Below are 19,386 nucleotides of genomic sequence, written 5' to 3' on the forward strand. Positions count from 1 at the left end.
TCTGTTGCCCAGATCTGAAGTGATGACTAATCTGTTAGTCAATGTGGTATATTGAAGACTGTGGCACTAAGTGCATAACAATAATGGGAAAACACTTACATGAATTATTCAAATAAATCAGTGCACTTCTATCAAGTACTTACTGTGTGCTCATTAGTGAGCTGGATGCTAGAGAGATATATACATTTAGATAAAACACAGTCCCTGCCCTCATGGAGTTTGCTGTTTAATAGGGAGGTAAAGGACACAAAGCCCTGTGATAAATGCATTAGAGAGATTCGGAATGGTTTAAGGTTTTAGGGAATAAAGTTATTGGAAGACTAGCCTTTTGTAAACTCTAAAGCACTATATAAACCAGTCATTCCACACTGGAGCATCAAATTTCCTCTATTATTAGGGAGAAAGGAACAGAGCAAAATCTAGATTAAAGGGATTACTATTCATTTTTTGACATTAAAACCTAATTATATAACAATAACAACAGTAATAATTCACCTTATTCAGTAATTTATAGTTCATATAAAACAATGTCCTTCCAATAATCCTTTGAGTAAAATTGATTAATTACCCTTATCTCCATTTTACAGATGAAAGAACTGAATTTGGGGAGCTGGCAGAGCCCAGAATTCAAACTTAAGGATTCTGACTCACAGTCCAGTACTGTTTTTATTATATTATTCTAGTTCTAAAATATCCAAAGTAACAGTGAACTTACATCCACTCTGGGTATCATTTGAATCCATGGTTTAGCACTTTTGGCAATAGAAGTGAGGTAATAACCCTGGCTCCTAGAATGGTCCCAGCTCTCTGCCTCTGTGGCCATATGAAACATGCCAACCCTGTTACAATCACTTTTGGTGGCTTGAGGCTATCAAAACATCACTCATCATTTCTCCTGAGGGCCATGTCTTATTGCTTTAGATCAGCCCAGGGCTAAAAGAAAGTGGGTCATCACCCAACAGTGGCTGGCAGCTTCCTGAGCCATCTGTAGGCAGGCAAAAAGAAACACAGGCAATCCTTGCCACCATCTGCCACCTAAACCCATGAAGATACCGAGAGTTAGTGTGGGCAGTTCTAATTTTCTTCATTCATTCAAAAAAATATTTTAAGTGCCTGCTCTATGCAAGGGTTATGATCCTTGCCGGGAATGCAAAGAAAAACACGATAGAGAATTTGCTCTAAAGAAGTGTATAATCTAAGAGTGGGGGAAAGACATGGTCATAAACATCTCTAGGGAGAGAGGGAAGGAGGCAGGGAGGGAAGGGAAGGAAGGAAGGTGGGAAGGAGAAAGGAAAAGATGGAAAAGATTAGCAAGATAAGAAGAGTTAGAGGAAACTTGATAACTGTCTGAAGAATTAAGTCTTGTTCTGCTTGGCTGCAAGGGAAAAGACCAGGAGCAATGGGTAGAGGTTTTACAGAAGCAGATTTTGGCTTCATATAAGGAAAATCATTCTTGGAACTAAATTAGAGCTATTCCCAAAGTGGAATGGGGTACCTCAAGAGATTGTGAGTTCCTTCTCACCAGAGACCTTCAAGTACAGTCTAGCTGATTACTTTTTAAAGCTGTAGAAGGGGATTCCTGTTCAGGTAGGAATTGAGCTAGATTGTTTTGGGATTTCCTTATAATCCTGAGATTCTATTATTTGAGAGGAGATAGCACTCTTAGCTGGATGGGCATTAGGGAAAGCTCTTCATAGAGGAAGTGATTAGAGATCCTCAAGACCTTTGTTTAGCTATTTCATTTCTATGCCCAGGACCTCGTATAGTGCCTGGCCCATAATTTGTGCTTAATTGATTGCTGATTAATAGGTGAGGTACTCTGCCAAGTGGCTTCTCTCTGCTCACTTGGGTGTATTGATAAATGTTTAACTGACTCCCTAGAGGAAAACGCATGAAGGATGCAATTTTATGTTTAATCTACATTATTAACATTTTCTCTATTACTTTTTAAGAGTCTTGTTTGAATCATGTGTGGTGTGTGTGTGTGTGTGTGTGCGCGCTTTCAGAAGGACAGTTCTTCAACCTAATCTCTTCCCTATGGCCCAAGAGCATTTCAATCTGATATTTGAACCATCCAAAAGCAAGGTAGAAGTTGGCTAAAAAAGAATGGCCCCAACATGGCCACTAACAATGCTGGGGTTTATAATCAAATGGATGATTTCAATCAACATTTTTAGGACACTGGTGGGCAGATTCTGTTATTTAAGTCTTTGTAACCTAGTAATTTCTAATCATTGTTTTTAAACATTCCAAAGGTTATCAAATGGATGAAGGAGAACTAGCCATATTTTGTGCAGGTCCAAAAGGTGAAACTAGAAGCAAAGGGTAAAAGTTATAAAAAGTAACATTTTGGCTCAGTTTGATATGGCTATAAATGGAAAGAAATGAGTTGATTCATGAGGTAGCAAGGTCTCCCACTAGTGTATTCAAGAAGATGTGGATGACCATTGGTCAGGAATATCATTAAGATGATTTCTGAATTTTGTTGGAGATGGAACTGAATAAAATATAAGAGTTCTTCTAATGCTAAGGTTCTAGTACTCTGTGGGAGTCTATGAACTAGCTTCTACTTGACTCAACTAATGACTCAGTCTCTGACATTTCGTTTCAAGGCACACAGTGAAGCTAATGCTAGCAATTGATATTCAGGAAATAAAAACTCAGTTTGCAGTGGCTAGTCTGGCAAGCAGCTTTCACTGTGACTTGCTAAATAATTTGAATGCTCCCATCCAGTTTCTATAAAATATGTAACACTGGGAGTCAACCTCACTAACATGAGCCCCTCTCCTCCAGAAGAAGCATTCCATGGATCCACATTCAGTAAGTGATATAGTAGCAAGAATGCTGGTTTTGGAGTCAGGATGCCTGGGTTCAAATGCTGGTTTTGTTAAATATACATTTGTCTGTATCTATCTATCGTCTATCTATCATCTTGTCTGTGTATCTAATTATATGTATACATACATAGATATGTGTGTGATTTTATATATATTTGTCTTATCTTTGGACAAATTACTTAATTTCTTTGGGCCCTGGTTTTCTCACCTGTAAAATAATGAGTTTGAATTAGATAATCTCTAAAGTCCCTTCCAATTCCAGTTCTAAGATCTACTTAAAACCATAGCTTGTGAGTCCCTGTCAAATGTTCTTACTTTTATAAGTTTGCCAGAGGGACACAGTTTGTAAAGCAAAGGCATTTGATGAAATAGCACAATAAGAAAATTAGAAATAGGATATTTCCTCTATAAGCCTAGGGCAGATTCTGTCACAAATATAAGCACCATCAGGAGGAAGATGGAATTATCCTAGGGAATATGCATGAGGGGCACACACATGGTTGGGGCATATGGTCAGGGCACATGCATGGAAGGGAACACATTTGGCCAAGAAGCCCAAATGGAAGGATGATTCATGCCTCTAGTACTGCATGAGCATAGATGTCTTCTGTTAATGTTTCATTGCTCTCGCTGTGCCTGCTCAATCCTAGTTACTTCTTTATACTCAGCCTACTCCCCACTGAGTATCATCTCATTGTGAATACGCAGTACTGTTCTTTCTGTCTCTGTTTCTCTGCTTCTCTTTCTTCATTTCTCTTCCTTTTCTTCTCTCACTTTTTTCCTTTGAAATTCTTCTCACTACTCCTACTACCTCCTGAGCCTCAACAAATGGTGTGTGGTATGTTTAACAGCTGACTCTCACAGACATTTTTGTTGTGGTTCAGTCATCTCTGACTCTTCATGACCCCATTTGGGGTTTTCTTTACAAAAGATCCCAAAGTGGTTTGCTATTTCCTTCTCCAGCTCATTTTATAGATGAGGGACTGAGGTAAACAAGGTTCAGTGATTTGCTTAGTGTCCCAGCTAGGAAGTGTCTAAGGCCAGATCTGAGCTCGAGAAGATGAAGCTTGGCACTCTATCCACTGTGGTACCTAGCTGCCCCACTTTTAAGATTAATCGGCATTATTAAAATGCTCCATCACTTCCTTAAGGCTATGGTAATTAAGTACTTACTGATTTACAGCCTTTGCCAAGATGTAAATACTCACACTGAAAATTTAACAAATCTGGCTCTATCACCCCTTTGCCCCTCAACAGGAGTCAGCTAAGGCAGCTCTCCTTTCTCGTAAAAAGAATCATACTTATTGGATCTCTTTTAACTTCAATCACTGAACCTGTTTCTGCTCTTTTAGTAAGAAAAGCATCTTCTTCTGGATCTAGTCTCGAATGGGGACTTTTCTTCCTAAAGGAAAAAGGATATGACAGTTCCTATATAGTCTTGCCTCCAGAGACCAGAGAGCTAATTAGAGCCCTCAGGCATTTAAATTGTCCTCGAATCTGGTTCTTCCTGCTAGCCTTTCTCAAGACTTCTCATTTAGAAGTAGAAAGACTTTGTAATTCATTTAATTTCTGATTGTCAACTCATATCCCCTTTAAATGATTTCTGAAGCAACCTTCCAACAAACTTCAAAGCAGTGTGTGGGTCTTACTTTTACCTCCTAATATGAACAAAAAAATCAGATGTAGCTGTTATGAGGCATCATTTCCCATTACATTCTTTTTTTCTCAAATTCTTGCTTTTACTATGGCTATATGGCCAAAGCTTTCTAGACTTTTAGCCTCTGCGTAGTCTTGCCCCAATGGAAAATTTGCAATCCCAGCAAATTATTTTTTAATATGACAAGATATTTGCTTCCATGCAAATGAAGAGGTCAAGAATATTTTTTAAAGGGCAAAGAGGAACCATTAGGAGGCATTGCCCTCCATCTAATGCTTTGTTTCAAATTCTTGCTTTAATTATGTATCAGTAGCCAGTGACTTTGATATAGGCTTTGATCCACCCTACACATATAACTGGGTTACCTCATAAAGAATGAAGTCCTTCACACTGGAAATTCAAAGCAAAGCAGAGACAGAATTGTGGCTTTGTTCAAGCGAAAGTCAGAATGACCAACTTTTAGAAACATTAAGAAGGGAAATGCACAGTGGATGAGAGTTTAGACTAAATAAACTACTAGCCTTAAGTTCTGTAATACTATATTGCTGATTGCATTTTAAGGTTACAGAAACAACTTATTGAAGTGAAAATGGTGTTTCCTCTTGCATCAACATTTCATTCAAGGCCCTAGAATTGTGAAAGAACTCTATCCTATATGCTGACTTCAGTTGGGAAGGGAAGATAGCTCTGGCTAAGTATATAAAACACTATCCTATAAAAGACATTAGATTTGTTCTGTTTGGCCCCAGAGGGCAGCAGGACCAAAGGATAGAAATGGCAGAGAGATACTTTGAAGTGATACAATGGGAAACTGCCAACAATTAGAGCTTCTTAAACACAGAATGGGTTGCCTTAGGAGGTACAAGAGTCTTTCTTACTGGAAGTCTTCAAACAGAAGGTAGTAGAAGGGAAACCAGATTAGGTAGTTTGGACTAGATGACCCCTGAGAGGCAATGCAACTCTGAGGCTCTATGATTGTTATGCTACTCTATGTTCCATTAAATTACAAAATAACTGGAAATATGGACTAGCCACCTCTGCCTGGTACTCTGTACATAGAATAAAGGAAAGAAGGAAGAAAGGAAATAAGCCACTGTACTAGCCACTTTAGAAGTATCCTCTCATTTTTATCCTCACAACAAACCTGGGAGGAAGGTGCTATATCCCTATTTTACCACTGGAGAAACTGAGGCAGACAGCTTAGTGACTTGCCTTGGTCACATAGCTAATAAGTGTCTGAAACCAAATTTGAATTCAGGTCTTCTTGACCTGAGTGACCTATCCACTGCTCTACTCAGATGCCCCTAGAATGAAGGAATTGATGAATGAGCATTTAATAAATATTTATTATATGCAAAGCCCTATGCTAAGTGGAAAAGCTAAGTGCTAAATATAAACTATATATTTAAATATAATAAGAAAATAAAAATAACAAGAATAGACAATACCTAGAAGAGTTATCAGCTGCAAATCACATGAAAAAAATATGTAGTCCTAGGGGTCAAAGGCAAAGTAGATGTTAATGCATCTTCCTTAAGGCCATTTCCATGGATAAAATCCTATTTCTGATGTTGAGCCATTTGATGGTGCCAAGGATTTATTTGGGTGGCAAGAACTTTCTTTTCTGCCTCTTCAGAAGCTTTGTCTGGTCAGGAGGTAGAGGCAGCCACACTTGTAGAGGCAACCACCTCTTAACCAGATGACACCTCCCCCTGGATGCTGGCTTTTGGAGGTGGCCAGAAATAGGGCCACTGGACCAAGGAACATTGCTATTCCAAGGGTTCTTGGGTTCAGGGTTCCAGGTTGCTGCTGGGGCCTGAGAGGGATATAGTGGTAGTGGTTTGCCTCCCTTGGAGCATTGGCTTGCCTCCTCTTTCACCAACTGTGACAATCTCCAACTTATCTTGTATATGTGTATGCATGTATGCATGTGTTATTTGTATATATTTTTCACATTTTCTCCCCTCTTTGAGGGTAGGGACTATTTTTGCCTTTCTTTGTATCCCCAAGAAAATGGCTGCACATGTCAAGCATTTAATATATACTTGTTAGCTTGTTAACTTGACTTTGGGTGCTTTGCTGCTTCAGCTAAGCTAGCTTTCCTGCCCCAGAGATGTAATATGGTGGGGTTGACTGGTCTCTTCTTCACATGGGTGATGATAGTTGGATAATGTTTGTGAAGGATGAGCTGGAAGCAGGACCAGTGTTCTGGGGAACTTTTCCTTTAATAAATATTTATTGATTCATTAGTTAGCTCTAATAATGTGATTATCTCAATTTAGTTTAATTATATATAGAAAAAGGGAAAAGTCAAGTAACCCAGGGAGGTCACTTGGTTCCTAGAAGCTTCTTGGAAAGAAACACTAGCCCAGGAATCAGGATGCCCAGATACCAATTCCACTTCTAAAACCTATTATCTAGATGACTATCAACAAGTTATTTAAACATTCTGAGCTTTAGTTCTCTTATTTGCAGATGTACTATTTATTGTAGGGAAAGGACTTTGTAAACTTTAACATGTGTCAAGATATGTGTTATTTATCCCCATCATGCTTACAGATGTTGCCCCTTTGTGCTAGGTGTCTGCTCTGTCCAGTGCTGGAGGATCAGAGAACCTCATCCTGCTGGAGCGAGAAAAGCATCGGCCCCATGAGGTGGGATCCGTGCGATGGGCTGGGACCACTTTTGGACCCATGCAGAAGAGTCGGCTGGGTGAGCATGAGTTTGAGGCTCTCATGAGGATGCTGGATAATCTGGTGAGTCTGTGGCCAGAGCCACTTCTTCCACAGGCTTTTTGCAGCCAGGGTCCCCAAATATGCTTACATGGGGATTTGTTTGAAGGACATACTAGCATTGTTAATAGTAGAGAAGTCTTCATGAACCTGAACTCCACTAGTTTATGTTGCAACACTTCCACAGATCCCTGCTTTTATTGATATAGATACTCCCTCCAGTAGTACAAATTGAAACCCATTCATATCTTTTCATACTGTGATTCTTGTTTTTGTTTTTCCATTAATCCTTCATATGAACCCACCCACAGAGTTGGAAGCCTTTCTCAAGGAGTAGGCATGTTTCTAGGTAGCAGCAAAGCACTAAAGCTGTGCATCTTTTACCTTTCACTCTCACTATGTGATTGGCTTTTTGTTCATGTTCTTTTCATGATTACCTTCTTTGTTACTTCTGAGCAATTCATGAAACTAATTTACAATTTGTATTCATTCAGATGTCATTAGGGTTGAAGTTTGCCTTGACCAAATGACTGGATCTTTCTGCCCAAGAACTCTTTATTCCCAGTGGGATGACTTCCCTTTATTCTAGATTTCTTCCCTTCTAGTTCCTGGTGGCCTCAGTGGTTTTAACTATCGTAGTCAGAACTGTAGAATTCATGCCTTCTGACTCTCGGCCTCTTTATTATCATCATGAAGGTAGTAAGGGAGTTCGTGTTAAATGTCTTAGATTAGAAAAAAATCATCCACTGAAAATGAAGCTGCAAATAGTGAGAAGGCATTAAAAAAATTAAGAAGCGAGTATAAAACTTTAACTAATGGAGGCAGCTGGGTGGCTCAGTGGATTGAGAGCCAGGCCTACAGACGAGAGGTCCCCATTTCAAATCTGGCCTCAGACACTTCCTAGCTGTGTGATCCTGGGCAAGTCACTTAACCCCCATTGCCTAGCCCTTACCATTCTTCTGCCTTGGAACCAATACACAGTATTGATTCTAAGATGGAAGGTAAGGGTTTAAAAGAAACACAAAAAAACTTTAACTCTATGTGGAAAACAGACAAAGGAAGTCATAGAATCATATGGTTTAGGTTAAGAAAGAAACATAGAGATCATTTCATCCGATTCCCTCACTTTATAGACAAGGAAACCAAAGCCCAGAAAATGATTTTCCCAGGTCACACAGGTAATACATGTCACACTCACTGTCATTTATGCCCTTTTGTTTACCCAGAGTTCTCCCCATAAGTGCATGGAGTAGTGAGCTCAAAAAATGGCTTTTCAGCTATACTGTACAATTCAGGATCTGACTAGGCTTCTTATCATGACTCCCAATATTTGTTTTGTCATATAGTATGGGGCACTGGCTCCCACACCATTCTTCAGGGCTCCCAGTTTGATATAAAGCTGGGTCTAGCCATCTCTTCTCTCTCTCTTTCCTTCCTCCCTTTTTCCCACTCTGTTAGATAAATTAATTCTATAAATAAACACCTTGTTTTGTATATATTCTAATTTATTTTATGAGCAGCTAGTTGACATGGTGGATAAAGTGATGGCCCAAAGTCAGGAAGACTCATCCATCCTAAGTTCAAATCCAGCCTCAGACATTCACCCTGCTTGCTTCAGTTTTCTCATCTGTCAAATGAGCCGGAGAAGGAAATAGCAAACCACTCTAGTATCCTGACACAACTGAACAACAAAAACAAAAAGGTTCTTTCGTAAACACAAGTTATTCAAACCTCATTTCATGCACTCGAGGGCTAGTTTCTTCCCACCTTTTCACCCCATTTTCATACAAGCATAAATAATACATTCCAAAGATTTTGATGGGCCTAAAGAATAACTGGTGGCTATGGGCAGCAACATGCCCCCTTTAACCTTGGTGACACTGCTATTCCTCTTGCTGACATCCCTCTCCCAGCCTTGAATGCTAAGGAACAGATCTAGTTTTCAAACTCAAAGCCTCTGATTTCAAATCCAGTGTATCCTGTGGACTCAGAACAGCCTCACAAACCAAGGCACAAACTTACAGTGGAATAATTCTGTAATATTCCATTTAATTAAACATCTTTTACATACAAGTCACAATGAGATACATAGATGAAAAATAATGTGCATTAGATAATTAGATTGCATTCTAATATGACAAATAAATATGGCATCAGCTAAATGGCAAGCTGAGTACTAGAAGAAATCTGAAGAAGGAGAAAATCCTTTTAGCTTGGGACATCAGGGAAGGCTACATGTAGGTGGTGGCACTTAATCTGAGCCTTGAAGGAAGAGGTTTTTAGAGGTGGAAATGTGGAAGGAGTATGTAGAATAAATTGTGGTAATTCATGTAAATGGAAAAGGGCAAAACTAGATCAAGAAACAGCTAGTGTATAATGGCTGAAAAGAAATATAAGTGTAGGAAGTGGATTGGAGCCAGGTTTTAGAAGATCTTGAATGCCAAGATAAGGAATTTGTATTTTATCCTGTAGACCTATGTGAACAGCCTATTTCAAACAAGGTACTTTGCATACAGTGGGACTGCAAGTAGATGCTGGTTTCCAAGTTCATTCTCAAGCTACAGACAACCCTTTGGGAAACTGGGATAAAAGATATATTGACTTTATTCAAGTTTATTAAAGCAATATTGAACATTGCAATAATTTTGGCCAGACAATTAGATTTATAGAAATCTGTAACAAAAAAACTATGGAATGGCTAAAATTATCATTATTTTTTTTTTAGTCTTTTTTTTTTAAACCCTTGTACTTCGGTGTATTGTCTCAGGTGGAAGATTGGTAAGGGTGGGCAATGGGGGTCAAGTGACTTGCCCAGGGTCACACAGCTGGGAAGTGGCTGAGGCCGGGTTTGAACCTAGGACCTCCTGTCTCTAGGCCTGACTCTCACTCCACTGAGCTACCCAGCTGCCCCAAATTATCATTATTTTAAATTACTATGTTTTAAAATTCACAACCATGTAGTAACAGCATAAGCAACAAAATGAGCTTTTAGAATAGCATCTAGGTTGTAGTATGTGTATAATTTATTAAATTATTGAATTGAATTGAATCTATAGTATCCTAAAAGAGAGGCAAATACAATCATGGCTTATTTTCTTTAAATCATGCTCTAATTTTATAAATTTTAAAATTTGCATATATATTCAATCCCTATATTAGTCCCCCCTCCATAATGGGCTCAATGTAGCTATCACTGCTCCACCTGAAAAAATCAGGCAGCATCAATTTTTGTATATGCTGACAGTTCCTCAGGCTTAGTTTTAATCTGAATTGAGTAACAGTATCATTCAAGTGATAGTTGCAATGGTGGAGGACATGAGGAAGCACTACATACCCATAATTGTGCTATAGTATGTGTTTATAGACCCATGGAGTGAAGTGAAATCTCTTCGGGCACCCCAGGCCCTCTGTGGTTTAGTAACTCTCTACCTATCCAGTTTGTCTCCTATTTTTTTCCTCCATATCCTTTATTCTTTCCTTGTCCATTTGTTCTTAGCTTGGGGCCCACGTACTCTGAAGATTTCTGAGGATAGATTCCCAGAGGTCCATGAACTTGGATGGGAAAAAAATACATTGTTATTTCCCCTAACTTTTGACTTTGTAACCCTATGCATTGTATTTTATACATTTAAAAACCCTGTTCTGAGAGGGGATCCATAGGCTTCACCAGATATGACAAAGGAGTCAATACAAAAAAGGTTGAAAATCTGTACCATAGGCAAACTCCTAGCATACTCTGCACTTTCTCTGTGCCTTGGTTCATATATCCCTTGTGCTTTTCTCCTGTTAAGTCTTTACCTGACTTTTAAAGCTCAATGTATATGTTCTCTGAGCCTTCTTAAGGCCTTGTCTTCTCCTCAAAGCCTTCTGTGATCCCCTTTATCAGGGATGGCAAGTTCCCCTTCATACAGCACTCTGCTCTTCTCTGATGCTTTTATTATGTGATAAAAATGTGTATTACTGTTGCCTGTACATGTCTTTTTTGTTTTATCTTTATTTTATTTTATTAACAAATTTCCACATAAGTTTTCCAAAGTTATGATTCATGTTGTCTCCCTCCCTTCTTCCCTTCCCTTCCCTTCCCAGAGATGACAAGCAATTTAATCTGGGTTATACATATATTATCATGCAAAACATATTTCCATATTATTCATTTTTTAAAGTGAATAATCTTATAAAACCCAAATTCCAAAATGTGTACCCAAATAAATAAGTGACAAATCATGTTTTCATCTGCATTTCTACTCTTAACAGTTCTTTTTCTGGAGGTGGATAACTTTCTTTTTCATAAGTCCCTCAATTGTCCTGGATCATTACATTGCTGATAGTAGCAAAGTCTATCACATTTGATCATTCCACAGTATTTTAGTTACTGTGTATTATGTACTTCTGGTTCTGCTTGTTTCCCTCTACATCGGTTCACATAGTTCTTTCTGAAATCATCCTATTCATCATTCCATATAGCACAATAGGATTCCATCACCACCATAGACCACAATTTGTTCAGCTATTCCCCAGTTGAGGGTCACCCCTCTATTTTCCATTTCTTCACCATCACAAAAAGCTGCCTGAATATGTTTTAACCCTCTATTTCATAACTCTATGAGCACTGTTACTATGTCTTATTATAAAGTGATTCTCCATAGTTAAACTTAATACATTGGGCACTCATTATATTTGCTGGGGAAGTTGCAAGGTGACATGTGTTTGCTCAAATCACAATTTTTCCATGGTAATCTACTCCTTTTGTCTTCTTAGGGTTACCGAACAGGATACACCTATCGATATCCTTTTGTCCAAGAGAAAACGAAACACAAAAGTGAGGTTGAGATCCCAGCCACTGTCACTGCCTTTGTTTTTGAAGAGGATGGAGCCCCCATTTCCACTCTGCGGCAACATGCTCAGAAACAGCAGAAGGAGAAGACCCGTTGGCTCAATAGTCCCAACACATACCTTCGGGTCAATGTGGCAGATGAGGTCCAGAGGAACACAAGCAGTCCTCGGACCAAAACTACAGTAAGAGTTGGAGATGAGGGGGATAGTGTTTACCTGCTTAACCACAAAAAAGCACTGCTGACCAGTGCCTGACCCTATTCATTGCAGAGACCTGGAGGCTGGCAGTCCCACGTTCACCCTAGGAAATATTGGAGCCAATAACAGATTGTACCAAGCTCTCTACTAATGCTCTCTCTTGGGTAATATCAAGCTGATTAAAATTATCCGAGAGCTGGCTCAATCTATCCCCTAGCTCTGCCTCTTTTGTGGATAATGGTCTCCATCTAGTTGGTCTAAGGTCAGGATCTAAATGGATTTATCTCTTTAGTCTATTGGCTAGAACCAATCTCTGAGGCTTTCTTCCCTTGTTTCTGAGTTTTTGTGACCTTCAATGGACATGTCAGCATAATATAATGGAGTTGATCATAATTTACTCATACCTAGAGAAATAAAGTGAATAAAATAAAAAATAACTTCTGTACAGCCAACAAGCCTATGGCCTCTCTCAGATCTAGATAATCTTTAGTTAGCCTACAGGCTTGTTTTCAAACCTAGGAGTTCCAAAGACATAGGTCAGGTGCTTAGATTCACTTTCCCATCAGCTACTCCTACTAGGAAGTGGCAAATAACCTCCAGTTGCTTTTACACTCATGACCTTGAGTAGGATCAGTGTCCAATCAGTCAAAGGATCCTAAAATCTGATTCTTCCTCCATTTTCTCTTCTTAGATCACTCTTCTGTAATGGTTAGGAACTCAAATCCTGCTTCCTGACAGCCTCCTTGTGGGTATTTGACTTATTGGCCCTTAGCCCTAACCTACTCTGCAATCCAGTGATGCTAGCCTCCTTGGTACTCCTTGCACAAGACAATTCATCTTCTTCCCAGGCATTTTCACTGTCTGTCCCTGATCCCTGGAATTCTCACCCTCCTAATCTCTCCCTCCACTTCCTTGCCTTCAAGTAGTAATAAAAGTAAAATCTCATCTTCTAGAGGAAACCTTTCCTGATCTCCCTTAATTTTAGTCCCTTAATTTATCCTGTAGATAGCTTGTTTGTACATAATTATTTTGCATCTTGTCTCTCCCATTAGACTGTAAGCTCCTCAAAGGCAGGGACAGTCTTTTGCCTTTGTATCCTCAGCACTTATTTCAGTACCTGGTATAGTAGGCATTTAATGTTTGTTGACTGGCTAGCTAGCTAGACTGTATAGGACTCAATTACTCCTTTACTATTTGCTCATCACTGATGAAGTCATGGAAAAGTCTTAAGATTAATCCCAGAAATGAAGAGTTTTCTCCCCATGACTTCCATTCTTCATTCCCATCCTTGAATTTTCTATCCCTTCCCTAGCTTAAGTCATTTTCTGTCCTGGAATGATGACTCCCCAACTAGGTGGGGAAAAGTCTACATGTTATTATCTCATTTTACAGACGAGAAAGATGAGATTTAATGGGGCTAAATGACTTGACCTTGGTCACATAGCTAATATCACAGATCAGGAGTTAAGCACAGCCTTTCCTGGCTCCAAATCCAGCACTCTAGACAGTATTCTATACTACTTTATATATGTTTATGATACTGAAAATGGGTCTATAGGTAGTCTTCTTCATACAGGTCCATAGGTTGTTAAATCCTACCTTAGGAGATAAGTCTAAAAAGAAGCCCAGGGTGAGATAACAATACTGATCATCCCTGAAGGACAAGTAGTTTGTCAATTTTGTGGAATGCTGGTATTTTTGAGCACCTTATTCTTTTGCTAACCTGGTCTGCATTGTATTTGGTCAGTGGATGAAGGCAGATGAAGTAGAAAAGTCTAGCAGTGGAATGCCAATCCGAATCGAAAATCCAAACCAATTTGTGCCTCTCTATACGGACCCCCAGGAAGTGCTGGAAATGAGAAACAAGGTAAAATGATCCCTGGTTATCTCCTTTTTCATGCCTCACTTGATACTATTTCAGGCTTTATGATTGTGGTCTCTGGGATGAGTATGGGTCCCTGATGCCACAGATTCTTCATGAAGTGAAAATGTCTGATTCGTGCCCCTGAGAAACTGTAGATCCAATTCTACAAATCAAATTTCATCATCCCATTGCATTGCTTTATGTTATAATTTCATAAATGGCTTATTTTCCTTTTTAAGTCTGTGCCTTACATCTCAATAGCTTTGGTCTCTAACAGTATAGTCGGCCCTCACTATATGGCAATTCACTTATCATGTCTTCACTGTTTCGGGTTTTTTTGTTTTGTTTGTTTGTTTGTTTTAAAATATATAACCAATTCTATATTGTGAAGTTACACTTATTGTGGCACACTATTAGCTGATGGAATGAAAGATGACCAACCACAGCTCTGTGTTTTGTATCCTGGGCACACCAATTGGCTCAGTGTAGGTTAATAAGAGTGTGGAAAAGATTTATAGGAGAGTGGGAAGAGTTTATAAAGCCTTAAAAATATATATATATACATATATATATTTACATAAATAATAAGATAAATATAATGCCTCTACTTTGGGGATTTTCACCTACCATGGGGGTTCTCTGAAACATAACTCCCATGATAGGTGAGGGATCACTGTATTTCTCAAACTGTTTGAATAAAAGACACTACTTTGCTAGAACCAGAGGGCTTCTTCCCTCCCAATAATCTACCCCGCTGTTCCCACTTGGCATCTTGTGCCTCAAAGACCCACTTCAGGAGTATTGCAAAATATACTTCTCATCATAAATGTGATGAATTTTTTATGAAAACAAAAAAATAAATAATATAATAAATATAACATTAATTCATTCAATAAGCATTTATTTAGCATCTACTATGTGAAGAGAAATGTACTTTAAAATGACCTCATTACATCTTATAGCTTAATAGGTAGATAAGATAAGGCATGGAAAAAGGAGAATAAAGGCTTATTGAGGATAGGGAAAGGTAAGAGCATAGACTACATTTAGTAGAATGTAGAGCATTTAAGGATTATACTATTAAATAAGGCAAGAAAGAAAAAGTGATGTCACATTGTGGAGGGCCTAGAATTCCATGCAAAGTAGTTCTAATATATTTTATTAGAAACTAGAAACAAACTCAGAGACCACCTAAAGGACCTTCATGAACCACTCAGCTCTAGACCACACTGGAGAACCACTACTTAACACCAATTATGTTTCAGGAATGGCATCTTCTATATCTATATAGATAGATATAGATATATCTATACTTTAGAGTCTAAAGAATCTTCTATCCTGTTATGGTGAACTAACAACTGGCCCTCTGTTCTTTCCCTTTTCAGATTCGGGAGCAAAATCGGCAAGATGTGAAATCAGCAGGTCCTCAGTCACAGCTGTTGGCTAGTGTCATAGCAGAGAAGAGTAGGAGTCCGGTCAGCAACCTTAATTCTTTTCTGAAGTGGGAACATTTTTCTTTCATTCTGTTGGTTCTAGTTTTTAGTGAGAGAACAGAAATCGTGAGGTCAAGGGAAGGGGTGTCAGGTCTTTTAACTCATGGGTTTTTTTTTTTTTTTATAACTAGAAAGGGCATCCATGGCTATATACTCTGACTCATTCAATCAATCAATCAACAAGAATTTATTGAGTACCTACCATGTACCAGGCATATATTTTACAGATGAGGAAACAGAAGCCTAGGAAAGTTAAAAGTTGTCCAAGTTCATACTGGTAGAAAGTAGGGGAGTTGGGAGTCAAACCCAGAGATTCTAGTTCTCAATCTGGCACTCATTGACCTCTATCACTCTGCCTCTTACCATGACTACCTCTCCCAATTAGTACCTGTATGAGTATGGGTAAATTGCCTCTATTTACACTTGTCCCAAAATGTTGTCCTCCTACTCTATCTCAAGTTTTTTTGTTGGTTTGTTTTGCTTTTTTGAAAACAAGAGAAGCAATTCCACCCTCCCCCTTTTAATTCTGCAGGTTATAACAACCCATAACACAGAAAGGAGAAAAATTCTTCTTCTAACCACCTCCCTTATTCTCTTTTTGAACCCAATTTTGGTCTAATTTCGGCCTGAGCCAAAGCTGAATCATGGGGTGTTGTAGCTGTCAGCATATAAACTCTAAACCTTCTGTGCAAAGAGGCTATGCTGTGAGGACTTAGCTCAGATGCTATGGGAGGAAGAAGAGACACAGAGGGATTCGAGATTTCCCACAGGACAAGGGACCATTGACATCCTCACCTTTGCCAATTTAAACCCAAAGCTGTCTTCCTTTAGAACAAGGGTTCTTAACTTTTATCGTTACATGGTCCCTTTTAGTGCTCTGGTGAAACTTATAGATCCCTTCTCAGTTACAAAATTTTTTAGTGTAAAAGATAAAATACAGAGGGTTAAAAAAGAAACCAATCCTATTGAAATATAGTTATTAAAACATTTTCACAAACAAGTTCTTGGAACTTGGGTAAAGAATCCATACCTTAAAAAGGCCTACATAAGTCTGGGTTTCAGTCTTCAAACTAGAGAATCAGGCTCATGGTGAGTAAAGAAAACTTCTCCAAATATTACTGTTATAGTGGCTCAGTGTAGCCATTGGAAAGAATACTATATTTGGGGTCAGAAGACCTACTTTTGAATCTGGGTTCTGCCACTTTCTCCCTGTGAGATATTGAGCAAATCTTCAATTGACTTTTGTTTTCCTCCTCTGTAAAATAAAAAATAAAATGATTTCCAAGGTCTGTTCTAAGCTCTAAATCTAGGATCCTATGAAATAGAAAATAGCATGTGGTCATTTTAATGCTTGAACTAGGATAACATTTAGCAAAAGAGAGAAATATTCTTGATTCTTCAGGAAATCATTGCTACTGACTTCCAGACAGAAGTCAACCCAAGACATTTTCCTATGGCAAATCAGGGTCAATTAACATTTACAAAACAGCCTGAGGTGCCCACAGTATGTTCAATTTCCCAGTATGAAGAGTATGGAATTCTGTAGCTAGTGTGGCATGATGTATTTTGCTTATGAGTCTCAAATAATTTCAACTTACTCTCAGGATGTGATGTGGTCAGGAAGAGTAGTCAGTTCAGGGGCTTAGTGAAGAGAGCCCAGGATTTAGAGCATTTCAAATCTTATTTCAGACACTTTCTACCTATGTGACCCTGGGCAAGTCTTTCATTTAAAAATTAGAATAACAATAATCTACTTCCCAGGGTAGTTGTGAAAATCAAATGAGATCATCTATGTAAAGTACTTTGCTTAAAAAAAATGTTAATTATTAGTATTATTTCCAAAGCTTGTATGCCCTGGCACTGAACCTTCTGGGATTTTAGCTGACCACTGAGATTTGAGTCACTTGTAGGATTTGAACAATGTTATTGTAGCTAAGAAATGCAAAAGTACAGTGTTAGAGGTGGTTCTCCTATAGGCTGGGGACATACTTTGGTTTTGCTCTTTGATTAACAATCCTACTTGATCTTGGGGAGAACTTTGACATATGTCTAACCTTGGGTGGTGATTAAGTGTGGATGGTATAATCAGCCCCCTTTCTGCCATGCTTCCCCTGGGCCAGGGCGGGGGCCGGGGGAGACTTTGGGTTTCTTGTTTCCAAGAAGTTGCATATCATCAATCTGGCCCTGACAAGATAACTAAGATTTGGGCCACAGAAACCTCATAGAAAATTAATCGGTGGGGTTAGCTCTCCATGTTCTTTGGGTGTGACATGTATTTTATGGTTAACTTTCAGTCTACAGAAAGCCACCTGGCCTCCAAAGGTGACACAGATACCAAAGACGACTCAGAGGAGACAGTGCCTGTGGGAACAGAACCCCCAAATCCTTTTAGCCAACTCACTGACCAAGAACTGGAGGAATATAAGAAAGAGGTGGAGAGGAAGAAACTTGAACTTGATGGTAAGTTGGGATCCACCATGACTATATTAGGGATGGCAAGGGTCCCTAAGAGGTATATTCAGGCACAGTAGCACAGTGAGGGGGTGGGGGACAGAGAAAAATGGACTCTAGTTTTGCCAGAACAGTTGTATGCATCTGGGCCAGTCACTTAATCTCTAGCTTCAGTTTGCTTATGTATCAAATGAGGACACTGAGGACACTAAAACCTCTCTTTACCCTTTTATAGGGACAAAATGAGAGTAGAAGATTTAAAATTTGAAGTGACCTTAGACTTTATGTGGTTTAATATAGTTTTACAGGTGAAGAAACTGAGGCCCATATTAAAGAAGTGACTTTCCAAATGGATGTGAAAAGACTCTGAAAATAAAGTATTATTACTAGTGTTAGGCCGGTACCCACCTACCTCCTCAGATGGGAAAAATTTCAAGTCATTCCAGGAAACAGAGATTCTCTCCTGTTATTGAAGCCTTCCAGAAAAAGGAGATGCTACAGCTTTCGTGATTCATCCATGGAACTGCAAACCCTTCATTATCAGGACAGTCTTCCTTAATTGGTTAACTTGTCCCAACACACCTGCTCCCTGTTGAGATGGATGAGGGGCACTATCTTGTTTATTTCTTTGATTCCTGGCAGACACCAAGTGAATGGAGGAGGAGGACTGTGTCTAGTTTATAAGCCCTGATGAATGCATATAGAGTACGCCCCATACTGTCCATAAAAATAATGTCAGAACTGAATGGGATCTTGAGACAATGAATTAGAGCTGTAAGAAACCTTATAACATGAAATATCAAGGCTATAAGATACCTTAAAATACAGAACTTAGAATGTTATAGCTGAAAGAGATATAGAACATATTCATATCAGGGCTGGACAAGATCCTAGAATATAGAACACAAAGTATTAGAGCTGGAAGGAATTCTAGAATGAAGAATGTCAGAACTGGATGAAACTGTATACTATAGGGCATAGAATGCAAGGGCTAGGAGTCCTAGCATATATAATCCAGAATGCCAAAGTAAATTAGTCAATCCTCGTTTATTCAGTATTTAAGCACCTACTATACATACAGTATAAGTTCTGTGCTAGTGACAAAAATGAAACAGCCCTTTCACCCAGGCAGTGGGTTCTATCCAGAAAAGAACACTAGAATTTGAAACACAGAACCTCAGATATAGGAAGGACTTTAAAGATCTTGTAATCCAATCCCCTAGTGTTCACAGAGCAGGAAATGGACACAAAGAGATTATATAGTATTTAAAGTCAAGAATCTAATAATAGAGGAAGGAAGAAAACCAGGCAGGTCTCCTGC

At 38.9% G+C, this 19,386-nt stretch overlaps 1 protein-coding gene across 1 annotated transcript in view; it reads left to right on the forward strand.

Moving 5' to 3' along the window:
- Positions 1–19,386, forward strand: part of ADD2 (adducin 2) — a 53,446-nt gene that overhangs the window by 18,624 nt on the left and 15,436 nt on the right. The window contains exons 8-12 of the mRNA XM_044660884.1: positions 7,074–7,250; positions 11,985–12,242; positions 14,005–14,124; positions 15,507–15,596; positions 17,909–18,074. Coding sequence (XP_044516819.1) covers positions 7,074–7,250; positions 11,985–12,242; positions 14,005–14,124; positions 15,507–15,596; positions 17,909–18,074 — 811 coding nt within the window. The remainder of the gene's footprint in view (positions 1–7,073; positions 7,251–11,984; positions 12,243–14,004; positions 14,125–15,506; positions 15,597–17,908; positions 18,075–19,386) is intronic.

Source organism: Gracilinanus agilis, chromosome 2, assembly GCF_016433145.1.
Source record: "Gracilinanus agilis isolate LMUSP501 chromosome 2, AgileGrace, whole genome shotgun sequence".
Classification (NCBI taxonomy): Eukaryota; Metazoa; Chordata; class Mammalia; order Didelphimorphia; family Didelphidae; genus Gracilinanus; species Gracilinanus agilis.